General features: G+C 38.0%; 1 protein-coding gene across 2 annotated transcripts in view; it reads left to right on the top strand.

The window, feature by feature from the left end:
* tcf25 (transcription factor 25 (basic helix-loop-helix)) overlaps positions 1-14206 on the top strand; it is a 291833-nt gene extending 277627 nt beyond the window's left edge. For both annotated transcript variants that reach the window (XM_052612323.1, XM_052612324.1), the window contains one exon: positions 5279-14206. In XM_052612323.1, the coding sequence (XP_052468283.1) occupies positions 5279-5405 (127 nt within the window). In that variant the 3' untranslated portion in view covers positions 5406-14206. The remainder of the gene's footprint in view (positions 1-5278) is intronic.
* The last annotated feature ends 400 nt before the right edge of the window (positions 14207-14606 follow it).

Raw genomic sequence — 14606 nt, 5'->3', positions numbered from 1 at the left:
TTCAGCCAGGTTTCCGTGAAACACAGAGCAGCAGAGTGTGTGAAATCCTTATTTGTCCGAGAAAGCAGAAGGAGTTCGTCCGTTTTGTTGGGTAGAGAGCGGAGATTTGCCAGATGGATGCTAGGCAACGGCGTTCGAAATCCGCGCTTCCTGAGTCTGACGAGCGCTCCCGCTCGCTTCCCCCGTCTGCGCGTCCTGAAGCGCTTGATCAGCGCCGCCGCTCCTCCGATAACAACGTTCACTAAAACATCTGAATAATTGAAATCCGGAAAAACATTTTGTGGTGCGTTCTGCCGAATGTTCAGCAGTTCTTCCCTGGTGAAACTGATGGCAGGAATATAACTAAAGACAGGACAAACTAACAAAAACACAAAAACATATGCAGAGCTCGTCACGGAGGCAGCCATCCTGTATCGGCGCCAGCGTTAAAAAAAGCTGCAGTCTGTAACTTTTGACGCTCTAGCGGTTAATAAACAGAACTGCTTGCGTCTTGCGGAAGAACATCGTAGCCGGAACTACTTCTCTCTGTTTATGTCTATGAAGAATCACAAAGGTACTGGGTTACTCCGCTGAAGCAATCTAAAATAGTCCGAATATAAACGCTTATTATAGGTGTACTCACGTGATTCAGGACAGGCAAAGTTTGGCTCCAACCCTAATCAAACACGCATGCCTTTAATTTTTAAGTGAGGCTGAAGACCTTAATTAGTTGCTTCAGGTATGTTTGATTAGGATTGGAGCTAAACTTTGCAGGACAGTTGATTGCCAGGAGCAGGGTTGGGCACCCCTGGTCTAGATGATTCGGATTAACCCTTTAACTGCCATATCCTTTAAAACCTCACTTCCAGAGGAATATTGTTAATGCATGTGCTCGCTGGGCACAGTTTACCTGATGCCACCGGGGGTAGCGTTCGCACTGATGGCTTGAGCCCGCCATCGCTGCTTGCAGCTATATTTTTATATTAATTTTCTTTCCTAACATACTCTAGTTCTTGTTAAAACACCTTAGATGTGCTAATTTTGTGCATTTAGAGCACTTTTTGTGTGAAATCATATTTATTTTGTCCATCAAAGGTGTACTTTCACTTTAACTGAGCGACAGCAGCACAGCAAAAATAGACCCAGTGCCGAAACGATTGCGGCACTGCTGCTTCTGCTCTGCTTCTGCAATGCTCTGCCGCACAGCCTCTACGTGCGGTGTGAACGCTCTCATCTATTAACATAGGCACCGAGAAAAATACGCACTGCTTCTGCTCTGCTGCAGCTTGCGGTGTGAACCCAGCCTTAAACAGCAGCAGGAGTAAGGCATATAGCCTAGCCTAATTAATTTCTTAATATTGTTTGCAAGAAACACTAGTCTATCAACTTGATCTGGATTAAGTGCGGCTCTCTTTTTATTTACAATGTTCCCCGCGGTGGAGAACACCCGTTCAGAGCGCACAGTCGTGCCTGGCTACTTGCTATTATTCGCTTCATTTGGCCATGGGCCTATGCTACAATATGTCTAGAGTGTCCTTTAACTAAATTAATCCTTTAACACTGTATTACAGAAATACACTTGGCGAAAAAAAAAGAAACGTGCATATTACAATGAGTGTGAGTGTGTGTGTGTGTGAGAGAGAGAGAGAGTGTGTGTGTGTGTGAGAGAGAGAGAGAGACAGAGAGAGCGTTTGTGTGTGAGTGATCCAGTGATGTAGCGTGAGTGCGTTGGTATGTGTTCAAGTGAATGTGTGTGTGTGTGTGTGTGTGACAGCACGCGCCTGGTCAGAAAGCAACGTCTTTTGCACGCTCAAGTTCATCATTTCCAATGTACTGTAGGCGCGCGGTATGCATGCTCATAATGGAAGCGTATGCGCGCTCATAACAGCAGCATCCAGGCGCGTCCGCACCACATCAAGTTTCTTTTCACATTCACATTCTCAACTTTTCAGAATGCCGCAAGCGCACCGCGGGTCATGTGACAAGAACTAACCAATCAGCGTCATCCTTTCCCGCAAGTGCCCGAGCGCTTTGGAAAAAAAGTAAAGTGAGTTACGTCAGTGGGTGTGTTGTCAAGCAAAGAGAGCGAGCGGTAGCAGTGTCAGTGAGCGGCCAATCTTGGGCACGAAACATTTTTTATAACATTTTTAGTCAAAAACAGTGTGATGAATGCTCAAGTCCGATTTTATATATCCTCGAGTCTGAGTCCAAGTACGAGTCATCAGTCCACGAGTCCAAGTCGAGTCACGAGTCCAGAGAATGGAGTCTCGAGTCGGACTCGAGTCCAAAGAATAGTGACTCAAGTCGGACTCTAGTCTGAGTCCAGGACTCGAGTACTCCATCACTGGTGGAGTGTGGCTGCTAATATGCCTTCTCCCCAGCTCTGACAAAGGAGATGGTTTGCTTGGAGGGATGCTGACACTTACTGCTCTGGATTGCTGCAGTAATTGTATCTGCCAAAGCCCTGAGGACATGGTCATGTCACCAGCGATACCGCCCATCCCTCAAGGCCTTTGGACAGCAGCTGGGAATATGCTACAGTGTGCCACTTCTTTGGCAGTTAGGATGCTGGTGACTCTACCAAGCCCCAGCAATGCAGGTTGAATGGGCTATGTAGAAGATCATACACCGAACTGATAAGGAACTTGATACGCAGTGTTTCAGAGCTCCACAATTCTGCCCAGTTAAACTTGCGCTGCTTGGCTTTTTCCCACCTAGCTGGCACCTTGCTGTTGCATAACGACCATCTTGGTCAGGCGGTCTTCCACCAACTCTGTCCGCACCTCATCCTGCACCAACTGACGCTTCTCCCTCCCTCTTGCTTTGTCATAACGTGGCCTAGGAAAACTGCCCAGGCCTGCGCGACCCACTGCCACATTATCAAACAAGACACCATGCCTCAGCCATGCCTCTGCTCTGTCCATCACCACCTGAGCCTGCCACTTCCTTCCCATCTTAACACAGATTCCCGCTAAAGAAACTTTAACATTGGATGAATCTCTATACATCAAGACTTCCCTGATAAGAGTGACCTTGAACTCCTCGGACAAGCTGCTGATGGAATGCTGCAGCTTGGTGGAATGGCCGTAAAGGGGGATGTTACTCAGGGACCGTGGGAGCACCAACCACCTCCTGAGGAACTGACTGACCATTCTCTCTAATGCTTCTACCATTGTCATGGGTACCTCATATACAAGAAGGAGCTAGAGAATCCTAGCCAGGATTCAGTGCTGGTACATCCAGGTTTTGTACTTTCCTGGAAGCCCCAACTTGTCGACAGCAGTGAGCCAGTTCCTTATGTCGTTTCTAGTTTGTAGGATAGTGGTTGTGTCCTTCAAGGAGCTTCCAAATATCTTCCCCAAGCTCTGAACTGGTCTTTCGGTTACTGATGGAATTTGTGACCCCTCCAGGGTAAAGCGGAATCGGATGGCCACTTTGCCTTTCTTTAAAACCAGGGACCTGGGCTTGGCTTGGGTTAAAGCTCATCCTTGCCCACAAGATGAGGCGTTGGAGACCCTGAAGAAGCCATCTACAACCCAGAACTGAGACTGCTGTCATGGTAAGGTCATCCATTAAGGCTCTTATAGGTGGCTGCCGAGTACCAGATCTAGACAGGGGCAGACTGGCCATCTGTGTGATCTGGAGAATCACAGAATGGCCGGTACTCCAGGACGGTCGGCGGGCTGCCCCACCACCCACCACGCACGCAGTCATCACCTCATTCCGACTATGTCACACCTTAGTATAAGTCGCATCAGTCCAAAATACGTCATGACGAGGAAAAAAAACATATAAATTGCACTGGATTGTAAGTTGCATTTATTTAGAACCAAGAACCAAGAGAAAACATTACCGTCTACAGCCGCGAGAGGGCGCTCTACTGAGCAGCATAGAGCACCTCTCGTGGCTGTAGACGCTAATGTTTTCTCTTGGTTAATTTCTCTCGGTTCATGTCAAATTATGATAAATAAGTTGCACCTGACTATAAGTCGCAGGACCAGCCAAACTATGAAAAAAAGTGTGACTTATAGTCCGGAAAATACAGTAAGTATGGAACATGAGAGGAGAAAGAGTTACTTGCTAGGGATGATGTTAGGAAGTGATATTCAGGTTGCTACATTTTTAATGATTACAGTAGTTAAAACAACTGCTTTTACTTTTTAAAATGTTGGTAACGTTACAGTTAATGCTTACAAACTTTGAATATTTTGAATACAGAAGTTTCATTTGTAATGGTGTATTTTCATTTAGATGTGGTATTATTATTTGTGCAGTAAGATTAAATCAGAAATTACTTTTAAGCGCCCCAAGTCAGATAGTTACATCCTAGAGTTTTTTTTTTGTTTGTTTTTTGTCAAACCACTCTCAGAAGAAGACAAAATACCTGACAGTACAGAGAGTGTTTAAATAAACAGTACACAAAGATGGCGCAGACAGACTGTTTTCGAGTTTCCCCGTGCCGATTGCTTTGGGGCGGGTTTAGTCAAAGTCCAGGGCCGTTTTTTATTCCCAGTCCGTCCCTGGATCTAGACAAAGGGCCTCTACACTCCACTCCTCATTTGATGATCATGTTAATGGCTAGAGCAGGTGGTACCAAGATTGTACAGCCTGTAATAATTCCCTTTTAACTGCTGTAGTAATCTAGAAATAAATAAATAACTTAAGAAAATTAATTCATAGTGACTTTAGTAATTAAACATACCTCCATGCCCGATTGGTAATTTTAGTGAGGTTTATGATATGAATCCAATTAATATACATTTCATTTTCCATGGTTAACCTCTGTGTTTATAAAACTAACCTTAAGTGTACATTATTGTATTTTGTATGTACTTTATTTTAAATATATTTTAACTCCTTTTTAAGACAATGATCATGTGTTTTTAGCTCCATCACATGACTGTTATAATCGGATGTTTAAAGGATATTTTGTTCACATTTATTTAATTCTGACCTAATATCCGACCACAGCTGTTTATTGTGACTTTTCCTTCAGTAAAATTGGGTATCGGCAACAGCTTATTATGTTGGTATTCCTCCTATGGTGAACCATATGTTGAATTGGGTTTATTGGTTAGTGGAATGTTTGAGAAGTCATATCCAGTAATATAGTGTTTACTTGGATATGTGTCTGTCGGTGCAGCGTGAATAGCCGTTAACATAATCCAGCCTTTCTGGATCTAAATCAAATGTTTCAGATTTAATAAAAAAAAAATTATAATAATAAATAATGTTCTTTTTTTTTACGTATACCCTTTAAATGGTAAAATGTCTAAAATGTGCAAATGTCTGTTTTCAGGCAGAACATGGGGGCCTCAAATGAAGGGACATTATCTTTGTTTTTCCGATCACTGCTACCAAACTTCAACCTCCAGGTGAGTGGATGCATCACTGTATGTCCAAGCACACAATTTACTTCAGTTTAAAAATATTTGGTGAGAGAATTCAAATGGTTCTCATGATCACATAAAATAAAAAAAATGTGTGTAAAATGTAAATGAGCCCAATTGTAGTTTAATATTCATTCCAAAGTGTGTTGAATAGAATACTCTTCTTGGGTGGAAAAACAGAGAAAAATTATTCAGAAGAGTTAATGGATAGCGTATGTTTTACTCATTTGATATCCTATCTGAAAATAGAATGAGAACTGGAAAGATGGCTTATTTAAAAAAAAAAAAAAAAAAAAAAAAAAGGTTTTGGCTCTACAAATCAGTTTATTGCTTCGATATTTCGTTCATTCATGTGGGCACCACTGAAATGTCAGTTTTTATCTGATTGGTCAAACCGGCAGAATAAGAGTTGTTACAGAACACTGCAAATTCCTATATTAATAAACTATTGTCGTGATGCAAACTGTCACTCACTGTAAATTACATCTGATGTTTTACTTATTATTTCTGTATCTAAGAAAATTGCATCTGTTTTTCCATGTCCCACTAATAATGAAAATATTTTTATAAAAGTCAAATGTTTAATGAAGTTAATGAATGTAAAAACTAATAATAAACATTGTCATGATAGCTTGTTGTCCATAAAAGGTCACATTCGTCTTTTAAATGTCATGAATTGGGAAATAATAATTTCCTTGATCACTTGACATATAAGAGGTCAAAAGGTAATATAAAGGCACTGTAAAAACGCACCCTAAGTTAACACTCTTTTTAGTCCAAAACATCTTATATTTAAGTCAAGCTGCCAGAACGACTCGTTTTGGAGATTCTCACATTATAACGTCATAGTGCAGCAAAAGACTGCCTCTGCAAAAGATCAATGCCAATGTGTCGACTATATTGGATCAACCAAGCTTTTATCATGTGTGAATAAATGTTACTTTTTCTGGTACAGCTAGTTTGAAATGTGCTATTTGTTTTAAATGTTTTAATCTACATGAAAAGCATAAAATTTATTTTGTCAACAATATCTGTAGTGTAACAATCCCAAAAGAACAAGGCCCTTTTACTGGACAAACTCATTTATATGGGCATCAATAGCCAAGAAGACACTCCACACAAGAGTTTAATAAAAATATACAATTTATAAAATCATATCCATAATAAAATCCCAAGAGAGAGAGCAGCAGGTTAAAGTAAACATGACATACTCATTTACTCATGCTGATGGCTTTTTAATTTATTTTTATTTATTTATTTTTAGAATAATTGTAATCCATATTTTTGAAGCAAAACAAATAACTTTTTAACTGCAAGCAGATGTAGGCCTATATTATTCAAAATATATTATCATTACAGATATTTGGATCGTCCCTTATTCTGTACCTTATTTTCTTAAAGAATAAACAGTTATTTTATACAAGAATAAACATTATAAATAAAGAATAAAATAAATAATCTCAATTAGCCCTTATTTTCCATTTCTGAAGTTAACTGGCAACTCTAATGATGTAATTATCTTCAGACTCCCTGACAGTGGCACCTTGCTCAAAAAAAAAAAAAAAATTCCCTGTTGTAGGGGATATGCGAGACTATAATAGATTTAAAGAAAAACGTGGGTATAAGTGCAGTGAATGTTAAATAGCCTAAATTAACTTGTATCTTGTATAGTATCTGAATAACTAGATTGCATGTTAGGATAAAACTTACAATATAATTAGATTTTTTTCTTTTTTTTTTTTATGAACAATTCCTGTATAAAATGGGACCGCATCCTTTATATCAAACATTTTTAAATCATCCACAGATGTGCAACGTGGAGGCAGGTTGAGCGCACGCTGTGAATGTGATGCACGATGTCATTTTCAGATGCAATGGGAAAAACTTTTATAAAAACATACACAAAACTTGTAAATAGTTAACAACATAGCCTAGATTAAGCCCATACTCTGTTCCTAATTATATAATGTAATTTCTTTTTTAACCCATAGTGACACATTTTAAAGGTGCCATCTGTAATATTTGGCAAAAAAAATATTTGGCCGGCGTCTAGAGCGTCAAAAATCGCTCTTGCCATTCTGCTCACGATGCTGCAGAAAGATTTGTGAGCGCTCAGACACTCTAACGTAGATCGAATGCTTATTTTGTATTTAAAGCGACTGCAAAGCAAACAAGCTTGTTGATCTCATGCAGACTAACCACAGGGAGTTATAAGTTAACCTCATTAAATATTGTTGGGGACGAAATATTAGGATCCTTTACTTAAAATGAACAATCTCAGACACCTAGGTCCACGTATCACTTAAAAAAAAATTTTTATGTCCCTGTACGCAAACAGGGACACATCATAGATTAATACAAACGCTAAACAGCAATAATCAACCTGTCCTCTATGTGCCAACTCTCAAGCATTCACCGTGAGACACACGCAATTGACTCTTTTCACACGCTTTCACGCCACACATAAATTTTTTCACGCACAGAAAAACCACGAAGCAAAGAGGACACGGAGACCAACAGACTAGACAGAGCAGGTTAGTTATGATATAATAAAATGGGTAACGTTAAGTTATAGCTAGCTAATTATCAAACGCAGCTACAGTTAGCCATCGCTAACATTAGCACGTTTATTGAACAGCCTTCGATACATTTCTGTTATAACTTCCCGAAAACAAATACACAAACATATAAAACAAACTTCTAGCGAACTACTAACAGCTTCTAACTTACCAATCCAAAAGATATGTTGCAAGTTCGGAGTCGAACCTCATTTCTTTCAGGTGAATCAGTTGTCTCCAGCGATTAAAAGCAGTGTAGATGTTAATTTGATTTGTGATTCAGAGCGCGGTTGTTTCCCTGTAGCGGGTGGCGCTCTCTTCCCTGAACTGAAATGCTCAATGAACTTTCAATGAAAGTACTGGGCTGTACTTTCCACATGATTGACATCAGGTTCAGGCACGCCCAGAAGCCGTGCGAGTTATTCGTGTATTGCAGGTTGGCTGGTGGTTATGTTGCTCGCATACTGCCTCCCATGGCCGAAACTGGTATTACGACACCTGATGTTTTTAATGACATCATCGCCCTTATTTCTTCTCATTCTTTTGATGCGTGTAGGTCATGTTATGGATATTTTTACCTCAATTTTTGCATATGGCACCTTTAACTGATCAATTGCCTATTTTCGTTTGCTGCATGTTTTTTTGTTTTTTGCAAGAGGGGAAAAAAAAAGTTGCATTTTGTTACATTCAGAAATTATAAAGGCAGGCCTAATAATGTTATAGGCACCAACATGATATTTTTCGTTTCCCTCATTTTACAACAAATCCTTTACATTTAACAAATGTATCAGACATGTATCAAGACAATAATTAAAAATTTATAATATAAATATAATTGCAGTATATATGATGCTTAGTTATAAAAAAAAATAATAATAATTTAAAGGAAACATAAGGTAAGGTTGGGCTCTCTCATTCTAGAGAAATCCAAATGTTTCCATATTTTTGATGTTGCCCATTTGAAAAAAGACTTTGTAGTTCACGCGTGTTTCAGTATTGACAGAAAAAAATCATAATGAACAAAAATAAGCCAAAGTGGACCGCTGCTAGCGCCGCATGGAACAGTGAACGGCTGCACTATTTCCAATGAATGGTGCATGAAGCACCAGCGCGATCAAACAGCTGAAACAGAAAATACTAAATTTTTGGTCACACATAAGGCATAATTCGAAAAAAAAATAATAACATAATAAGAATTATTTCTAAATGCTGGACTGTTCTCATTTCGCTCTGCATATGGAACCTGAAGGTTTTTTTTTTTATTTTTTTAACCTGTTTAAAAATGTGTTTCACCGATTTCGGGGATGGTCAGCTCCATGCGATCAGCGGGAGCTCAATGCTCATGTATCAGCCTAGAGCAGTTTCAACTCTGCTAGTCCTTTTGACATTCGCAGCTGGCTCTGATGTCTCTTTAGTGGTTACACATTAAATATAATAATTTTGGAGTAAATCTAACAGGTAATCTTTGGTTTGTATTCAATTTCTCTATATGTAAGAATTATAATAAAAAGAGGCAGTTGATATATTTCATTTCATTGTAATGGATGTATATATATATATTTACCTGAACGAAGTAAATTTCTGTGGCTATTATTATGTTTAGATGTAAATGAGAGGAGGCAGTGGTGTTTGATATCCTATTTCATTTAATTGTAAATATACAGTAGACATGTACCGGTATTCGGTAATGCGATATATCACGTAATTAATATGCATGATATTGTTATCATGGGCCCTTCTAAATACCTTGAATAATTATATATTACAAATGATTCCAAATGTGGAATGCATTTTAAGAATACTATTCCCATTAACTGGTCAAAATGCACAACACAGCTGTATGCTGCTTGAAAGATGTGTGTGCGCTCTGATGTAAACAAGCACACATGAGAAGCACATGGAGGAATACGTGAGAGACGCGCTGAATGAAAAAAAAAAAGCACATTCACAGATGGCTCTAAACTGCAGTAAAAGAAGCAGCCTTTACTCTGGAAACCCCATAAATAAAGCAGCTGCACTACTTTCTAAAATGTATTTAAATAGCCATTCAAATTTGTGGATTTGCTATTGTGTTCATCACAGCGCCAAATACTTAAATATTTATACTTAATAGGCTATTTATTTTCAACCTTTTTTTTAGGGTTTCTTTAGTTAACATTAGTCAATTCATTAGTCAACAAAAATTGCCAATGAAAAAGATATTGTATTTTTCAGGTATTGCAATATTTAATAACACGTTGTTAACGCTCTGAGGTCTACGGGTATTTTTGGGGCCTGGCGAGGTTTTGTCATGCCCAGTCATTTGTGCTTTTTTTCAGTTGCTTATAAACATCTAAATGGCTAAAGTCTAACATCACTGTAATCAGCACAAACTGGGCCATAATAATATTTGAGCAGCATGTATGTACATGACTGTGTTTTTGAGGGAAAAAAAAGTTTATGCATGGTTAATGAAAAACTAAAAATTGTAAATCACTTGAATAAGGCCATGAAACAAATACAGAACATTGGTTACGGGGACTTTTGAGAACTGGATCTTGTAGCCTATAATTTTTCTTTCTAAATTATGTGAAAACCATCGTGTTTACTCACTCACAATTTTCTAAGACACTTTTTGTTTGTAAAAGTCATATGGGAGTAGGCGTCAACTATCATGAATATCATTGTGATTTACACCTGAGAAGACAAAGGCCTGCATAATGAGCTGCATAATGAGCCTTTCAGTCAGGTTTGTGACTGAGATGGACGAGTTACAAGAAAGAATTTGCGGACAAAATGAATGTATATATTTTTATGTGTGTAGTTTATTTAGAATATATTTTATTATTAATCAATCAATCAATCAATCAACCTTTATTTATACAGCCCTTTACAACACTCAAAGTGAACCAAAGTGCTTTCCAGGAAATCTAAAATAAAAATAAAAACAATAAAAACAATAATGCCACAAAGAAAACACAAAATGCCACAACAACTGCTATAAATTAAAAGCCAGTCTAAATAAATGAGTCTTGAGCTTATCCTTAAAGAGGCCCAAGTCAGTGATTGTACGTAAATCAGCAGGTAGCTTGTTCCAGAGGCTTGGCCCAGCTACAGAAAAAGCCTGGTCACCCCAGAGTCTGTACCTTGTCCTTGGGACTTCCAGCAAAAGTTGATTTGTTGATCTAAGAGCCCTGTTTGATTGACGCAAGGTTAACATCTCAGTTATGTACGGTGGTGCGAGGCCATTGAGAGCTTTAAAAACAAACAATAAAATCTTAAAATCAACTCTAAAAGAATCTGGAAGCCAGTGGAGCGAAGAAAGAATTGGAATAATATGCTCACGTTTACGTGTGTTAGTTAGAAGACGGGCTGCTGCATTCTGAACCAGCTGAAGGCGCCTGAGTGATGACTGTGAGACTCCGACATAAAGCGCATTACAGTAATCTAGTCTTGAACTAATAAAAGCATGAATAGCTTTCTCAAGGTCCGAAAAATTTAAAAATGGTTTGACCTTGGCCAATAGACGTAACTGAAAAAAACTAGCTTTCACCACACTGTCAATTTGTTTATCGAATTTCAGGCTACTATCAAAAGTGACACCAAGATTTCTGATAGTTGGTTTAAGCTTCGAAATTAGCATATTAGGGTCAGAGGTTGCAGATTCACCAAATAAAATATATTCAGTTTTATCCCACAAAATAATGTTATACTTGCTAGTGCAGTTAAACAGTTTATTAGGAACAATCAAAGCTGACTTTCAAAGCTGATTTTTAGCATCATTGCTCCAGTCACACATTGATTTTCTACAAAAAAAAACCCCATTAATTATTATTATTATTAATAATAATAATAATAATGTGGAAAAGAGCTGAGCATATTTTTTAAGGTGTTTTTTTTTTTATAAATTGAAAGAACAGCACATGTGAATTGTCTTATTGCTATCATCGCGAAACAAACAGTAAAATAAAATAAAAAACTTGAAGAACAGACTCGCTGCTTTGTTTTCTGTGTGGGCGTTTACAAGCTGCGAGCTTCACGTGAAACATTATAATCTCAATAGCACATTCAGCACGTGGACGTGGTCACATTAGATATAATGAAGGGAGATAAATTTGCATTTGTATTGAGAAATGTGCAAAGACCTACATCACCAGACTATTTGCCTAATCTTCCCGGTACTTTAGACCACGGTGGAAACACAGAAAGCAACAGGTCTGGGGGTAAAAAGTTCCTGGTACAATTGTTCTGGGTAATCTCGGTGGAAACAGGACACAGGAGATTCACACCTTTATGTCAACCCCCCACAATGATGCTAACTACCCCCAAACCCCAACCTCCTCCAGCTGGACTGTATTCATTCACACTACTGGTTGCTCAGTGTAAAATTGACATGCACTATCTAAAAGAAAAAAAATGGTGAATCAAACGAGCAAGCTGCAGAATACACAAATCTTTATTACTAATTGTATATGTTATTATAAAAACAAAAACAATCCTGAGCCTGTGTAGGGGACTGACTAGCTTCTACCACTGGACGGATTAACTTGATAAACATTGTTTGTTTGCGCACGCAAGACAGACATGTTCTTCATTCATCTCACTTCACAATAATTAAAAATAACAGTGTCACCATGCAGATAATCTCGGTTTATTAACCCCTTACTAGTAACCCCCCTTTTTTGGCATGGAGACCGAAATTACATACCCAAAATAAAAAGGTTTCTGCCCATGATTCTTTCTGACTAGATACATAATCAACCTTTGTTCACAAAGCTGACACTTTAAAGTTTACTGTTCAGGAATCAGAATCACTCAGACTGTTATGATAATAGAGATATATAAGCTCAAACATAAAAACAAAAATAAAAATATAAAAAACATATGTTTTAAATGCATTTAAAAAAATGTTGATGTAGGAAATGAGTTTGAAAACACAGTGTAGCTAAGGCCACAAGTCTTCCAAACCTTCATAAAAAATTTCATAATCGAATCTGTAAAACGGTGAATTTTATGAAATATTTTCTAAGGCCATGTCATGTGTGTTTTTAGAGAAGGCTAATCAGATTGATTTATGGCACTTGTCATCTCTATAAGATCTCACATGTAAACATTCCGGTGCTCTTTGTGTATGTTTCACTGTTGAAAGCTGCCCGATTCATTATTGTATTGTTCTCACCAAACGAGTCTTTCACACCTCCGCCAGGTATGACACATTATCCGCATTATTCTTTTATCATTATTCTTTTGTTTTTATTCCACCTTTATTAGCCTTGATTGTGGTTTTTCAGGCTTTACAAAGACACAAAGCAGCGATCTCACTTCAGTCTCTCTTTGCATTTAGCCCTTATTTATCAAAAGTCTTACTATAAAAATACAACAAAACATTTTCTTACGACCTTACGTGAATTATTGAGACAAAAATGCATTATGAAGAAGAAAAGCACCTGCTATTAGTAGCATTGGTGCTAACGTTAGCATCAAGCTACATCTGACAATTTATGAAATTATTAGTACACTTTTACTAAAAACTCACTTTAAACCCCGATCGAGTGTTTATAATAACTTCCTTTAGCGATCAGGGGTGGAATTTGGTCGTTTACTGTTGTAAAAATATGTTATTTGTAGCCTTTTTCATCGCTGCACAAGTTAGCATTTCCGATGTACATTTTCGATTTTTTTTATAAAAACGCCCCAGATCTCAAGAAATTCTCATACCAAGCTTTACTATCGTAATCGCGGGTTTATTGTTCGGATATTTTGTGTGTACAGAGGTGTTTCAGTGTTGTTTTGGCCAGATAACTACCAGGAAGTGTGCAGGAAGCATGTGACACGATGGGGCGGTGTCCAGATATTACACTCTCAGATTGACATTTGGGAAGGCCCAATCGGAGTCTGAGACACACAGCACGAGCTGCCGGCACAGCAAACACATACACAGATCGCTGGGAGAGGCTGTTTATCATCTGATCGCGTAAATCCGTGGAAAATGAATAGAAATGACGATTCTGTCTGAAGAAATATGAAGTAAACATCAGTAAATATATCCATATATCTCCGCAGATATGCATCTTTGATCTATAAATCCTTATTGACGCTGTTCAGTGAGTCATGTGAACACAAACCGCTTTTGACGTGACTGAATATGAGTGAGTGGTGAATTTCTATTCAAAATGTGGCATAATACGGATTTATTATTTTGCACTCCTGACATAAATCACTAAATATCTGTCACTGCAACAATGTTTTATCAAAATATTGGTCAAATATCGAAGCTAGAGTCTTTAAACTTTCAATTGATGCATAGTTTGTCCAGATGAAGTAAGACAGTGATGTTTAATGTGCTGTGAAAGTGAAACAATAATAAACTGGGGCTGTCAGCGATGTTTGCACGTAAAGGGGTTAATGTGTTCAAATGCTTATCTTACATAGGCTTAATATATATGTTTTTTTAACCTTTAGAACTGAACTGCCAGTGAGCATGCTGCTTTTTGCTGCTGCTTTGATGAATAGCCTACATCAAACCAAACTTATAGCACTGATCATAATAGCACAATTTATTTCTCAGCCTCTAATAAAAACAAATTGAACAAAAACTATTTATTTCTGTAATAGTATACAACTTTTTAAAAGTTGTTTCTTAAATATGAACCAAAGCACGATCATACAATATCGACGTCTTACTGTCATTATTAGCCCT

Source organism: Carassius gibelio, chromosome A13, assembly GCF_023724105.1.
Source record: "Carassius gibelio isolate Cgi1373 ecotype wild population from Czech Republic chromosome A13, carGib1.2-hapl.c, whole genome shotgun sequence".
Taxonomy (NCBI): domain Eukaryota; kingdom Metazoa; phylum Chordata; class Actinopteri; order Cypriniformes; family Cyprinidae; genus Carassius; species Carassius gibelio.
The sequence above is the reverse complement of the archived record's forward strand: the minus strand, read 5'-3'. Positions and strand labels throughout refer to the sequence as shown.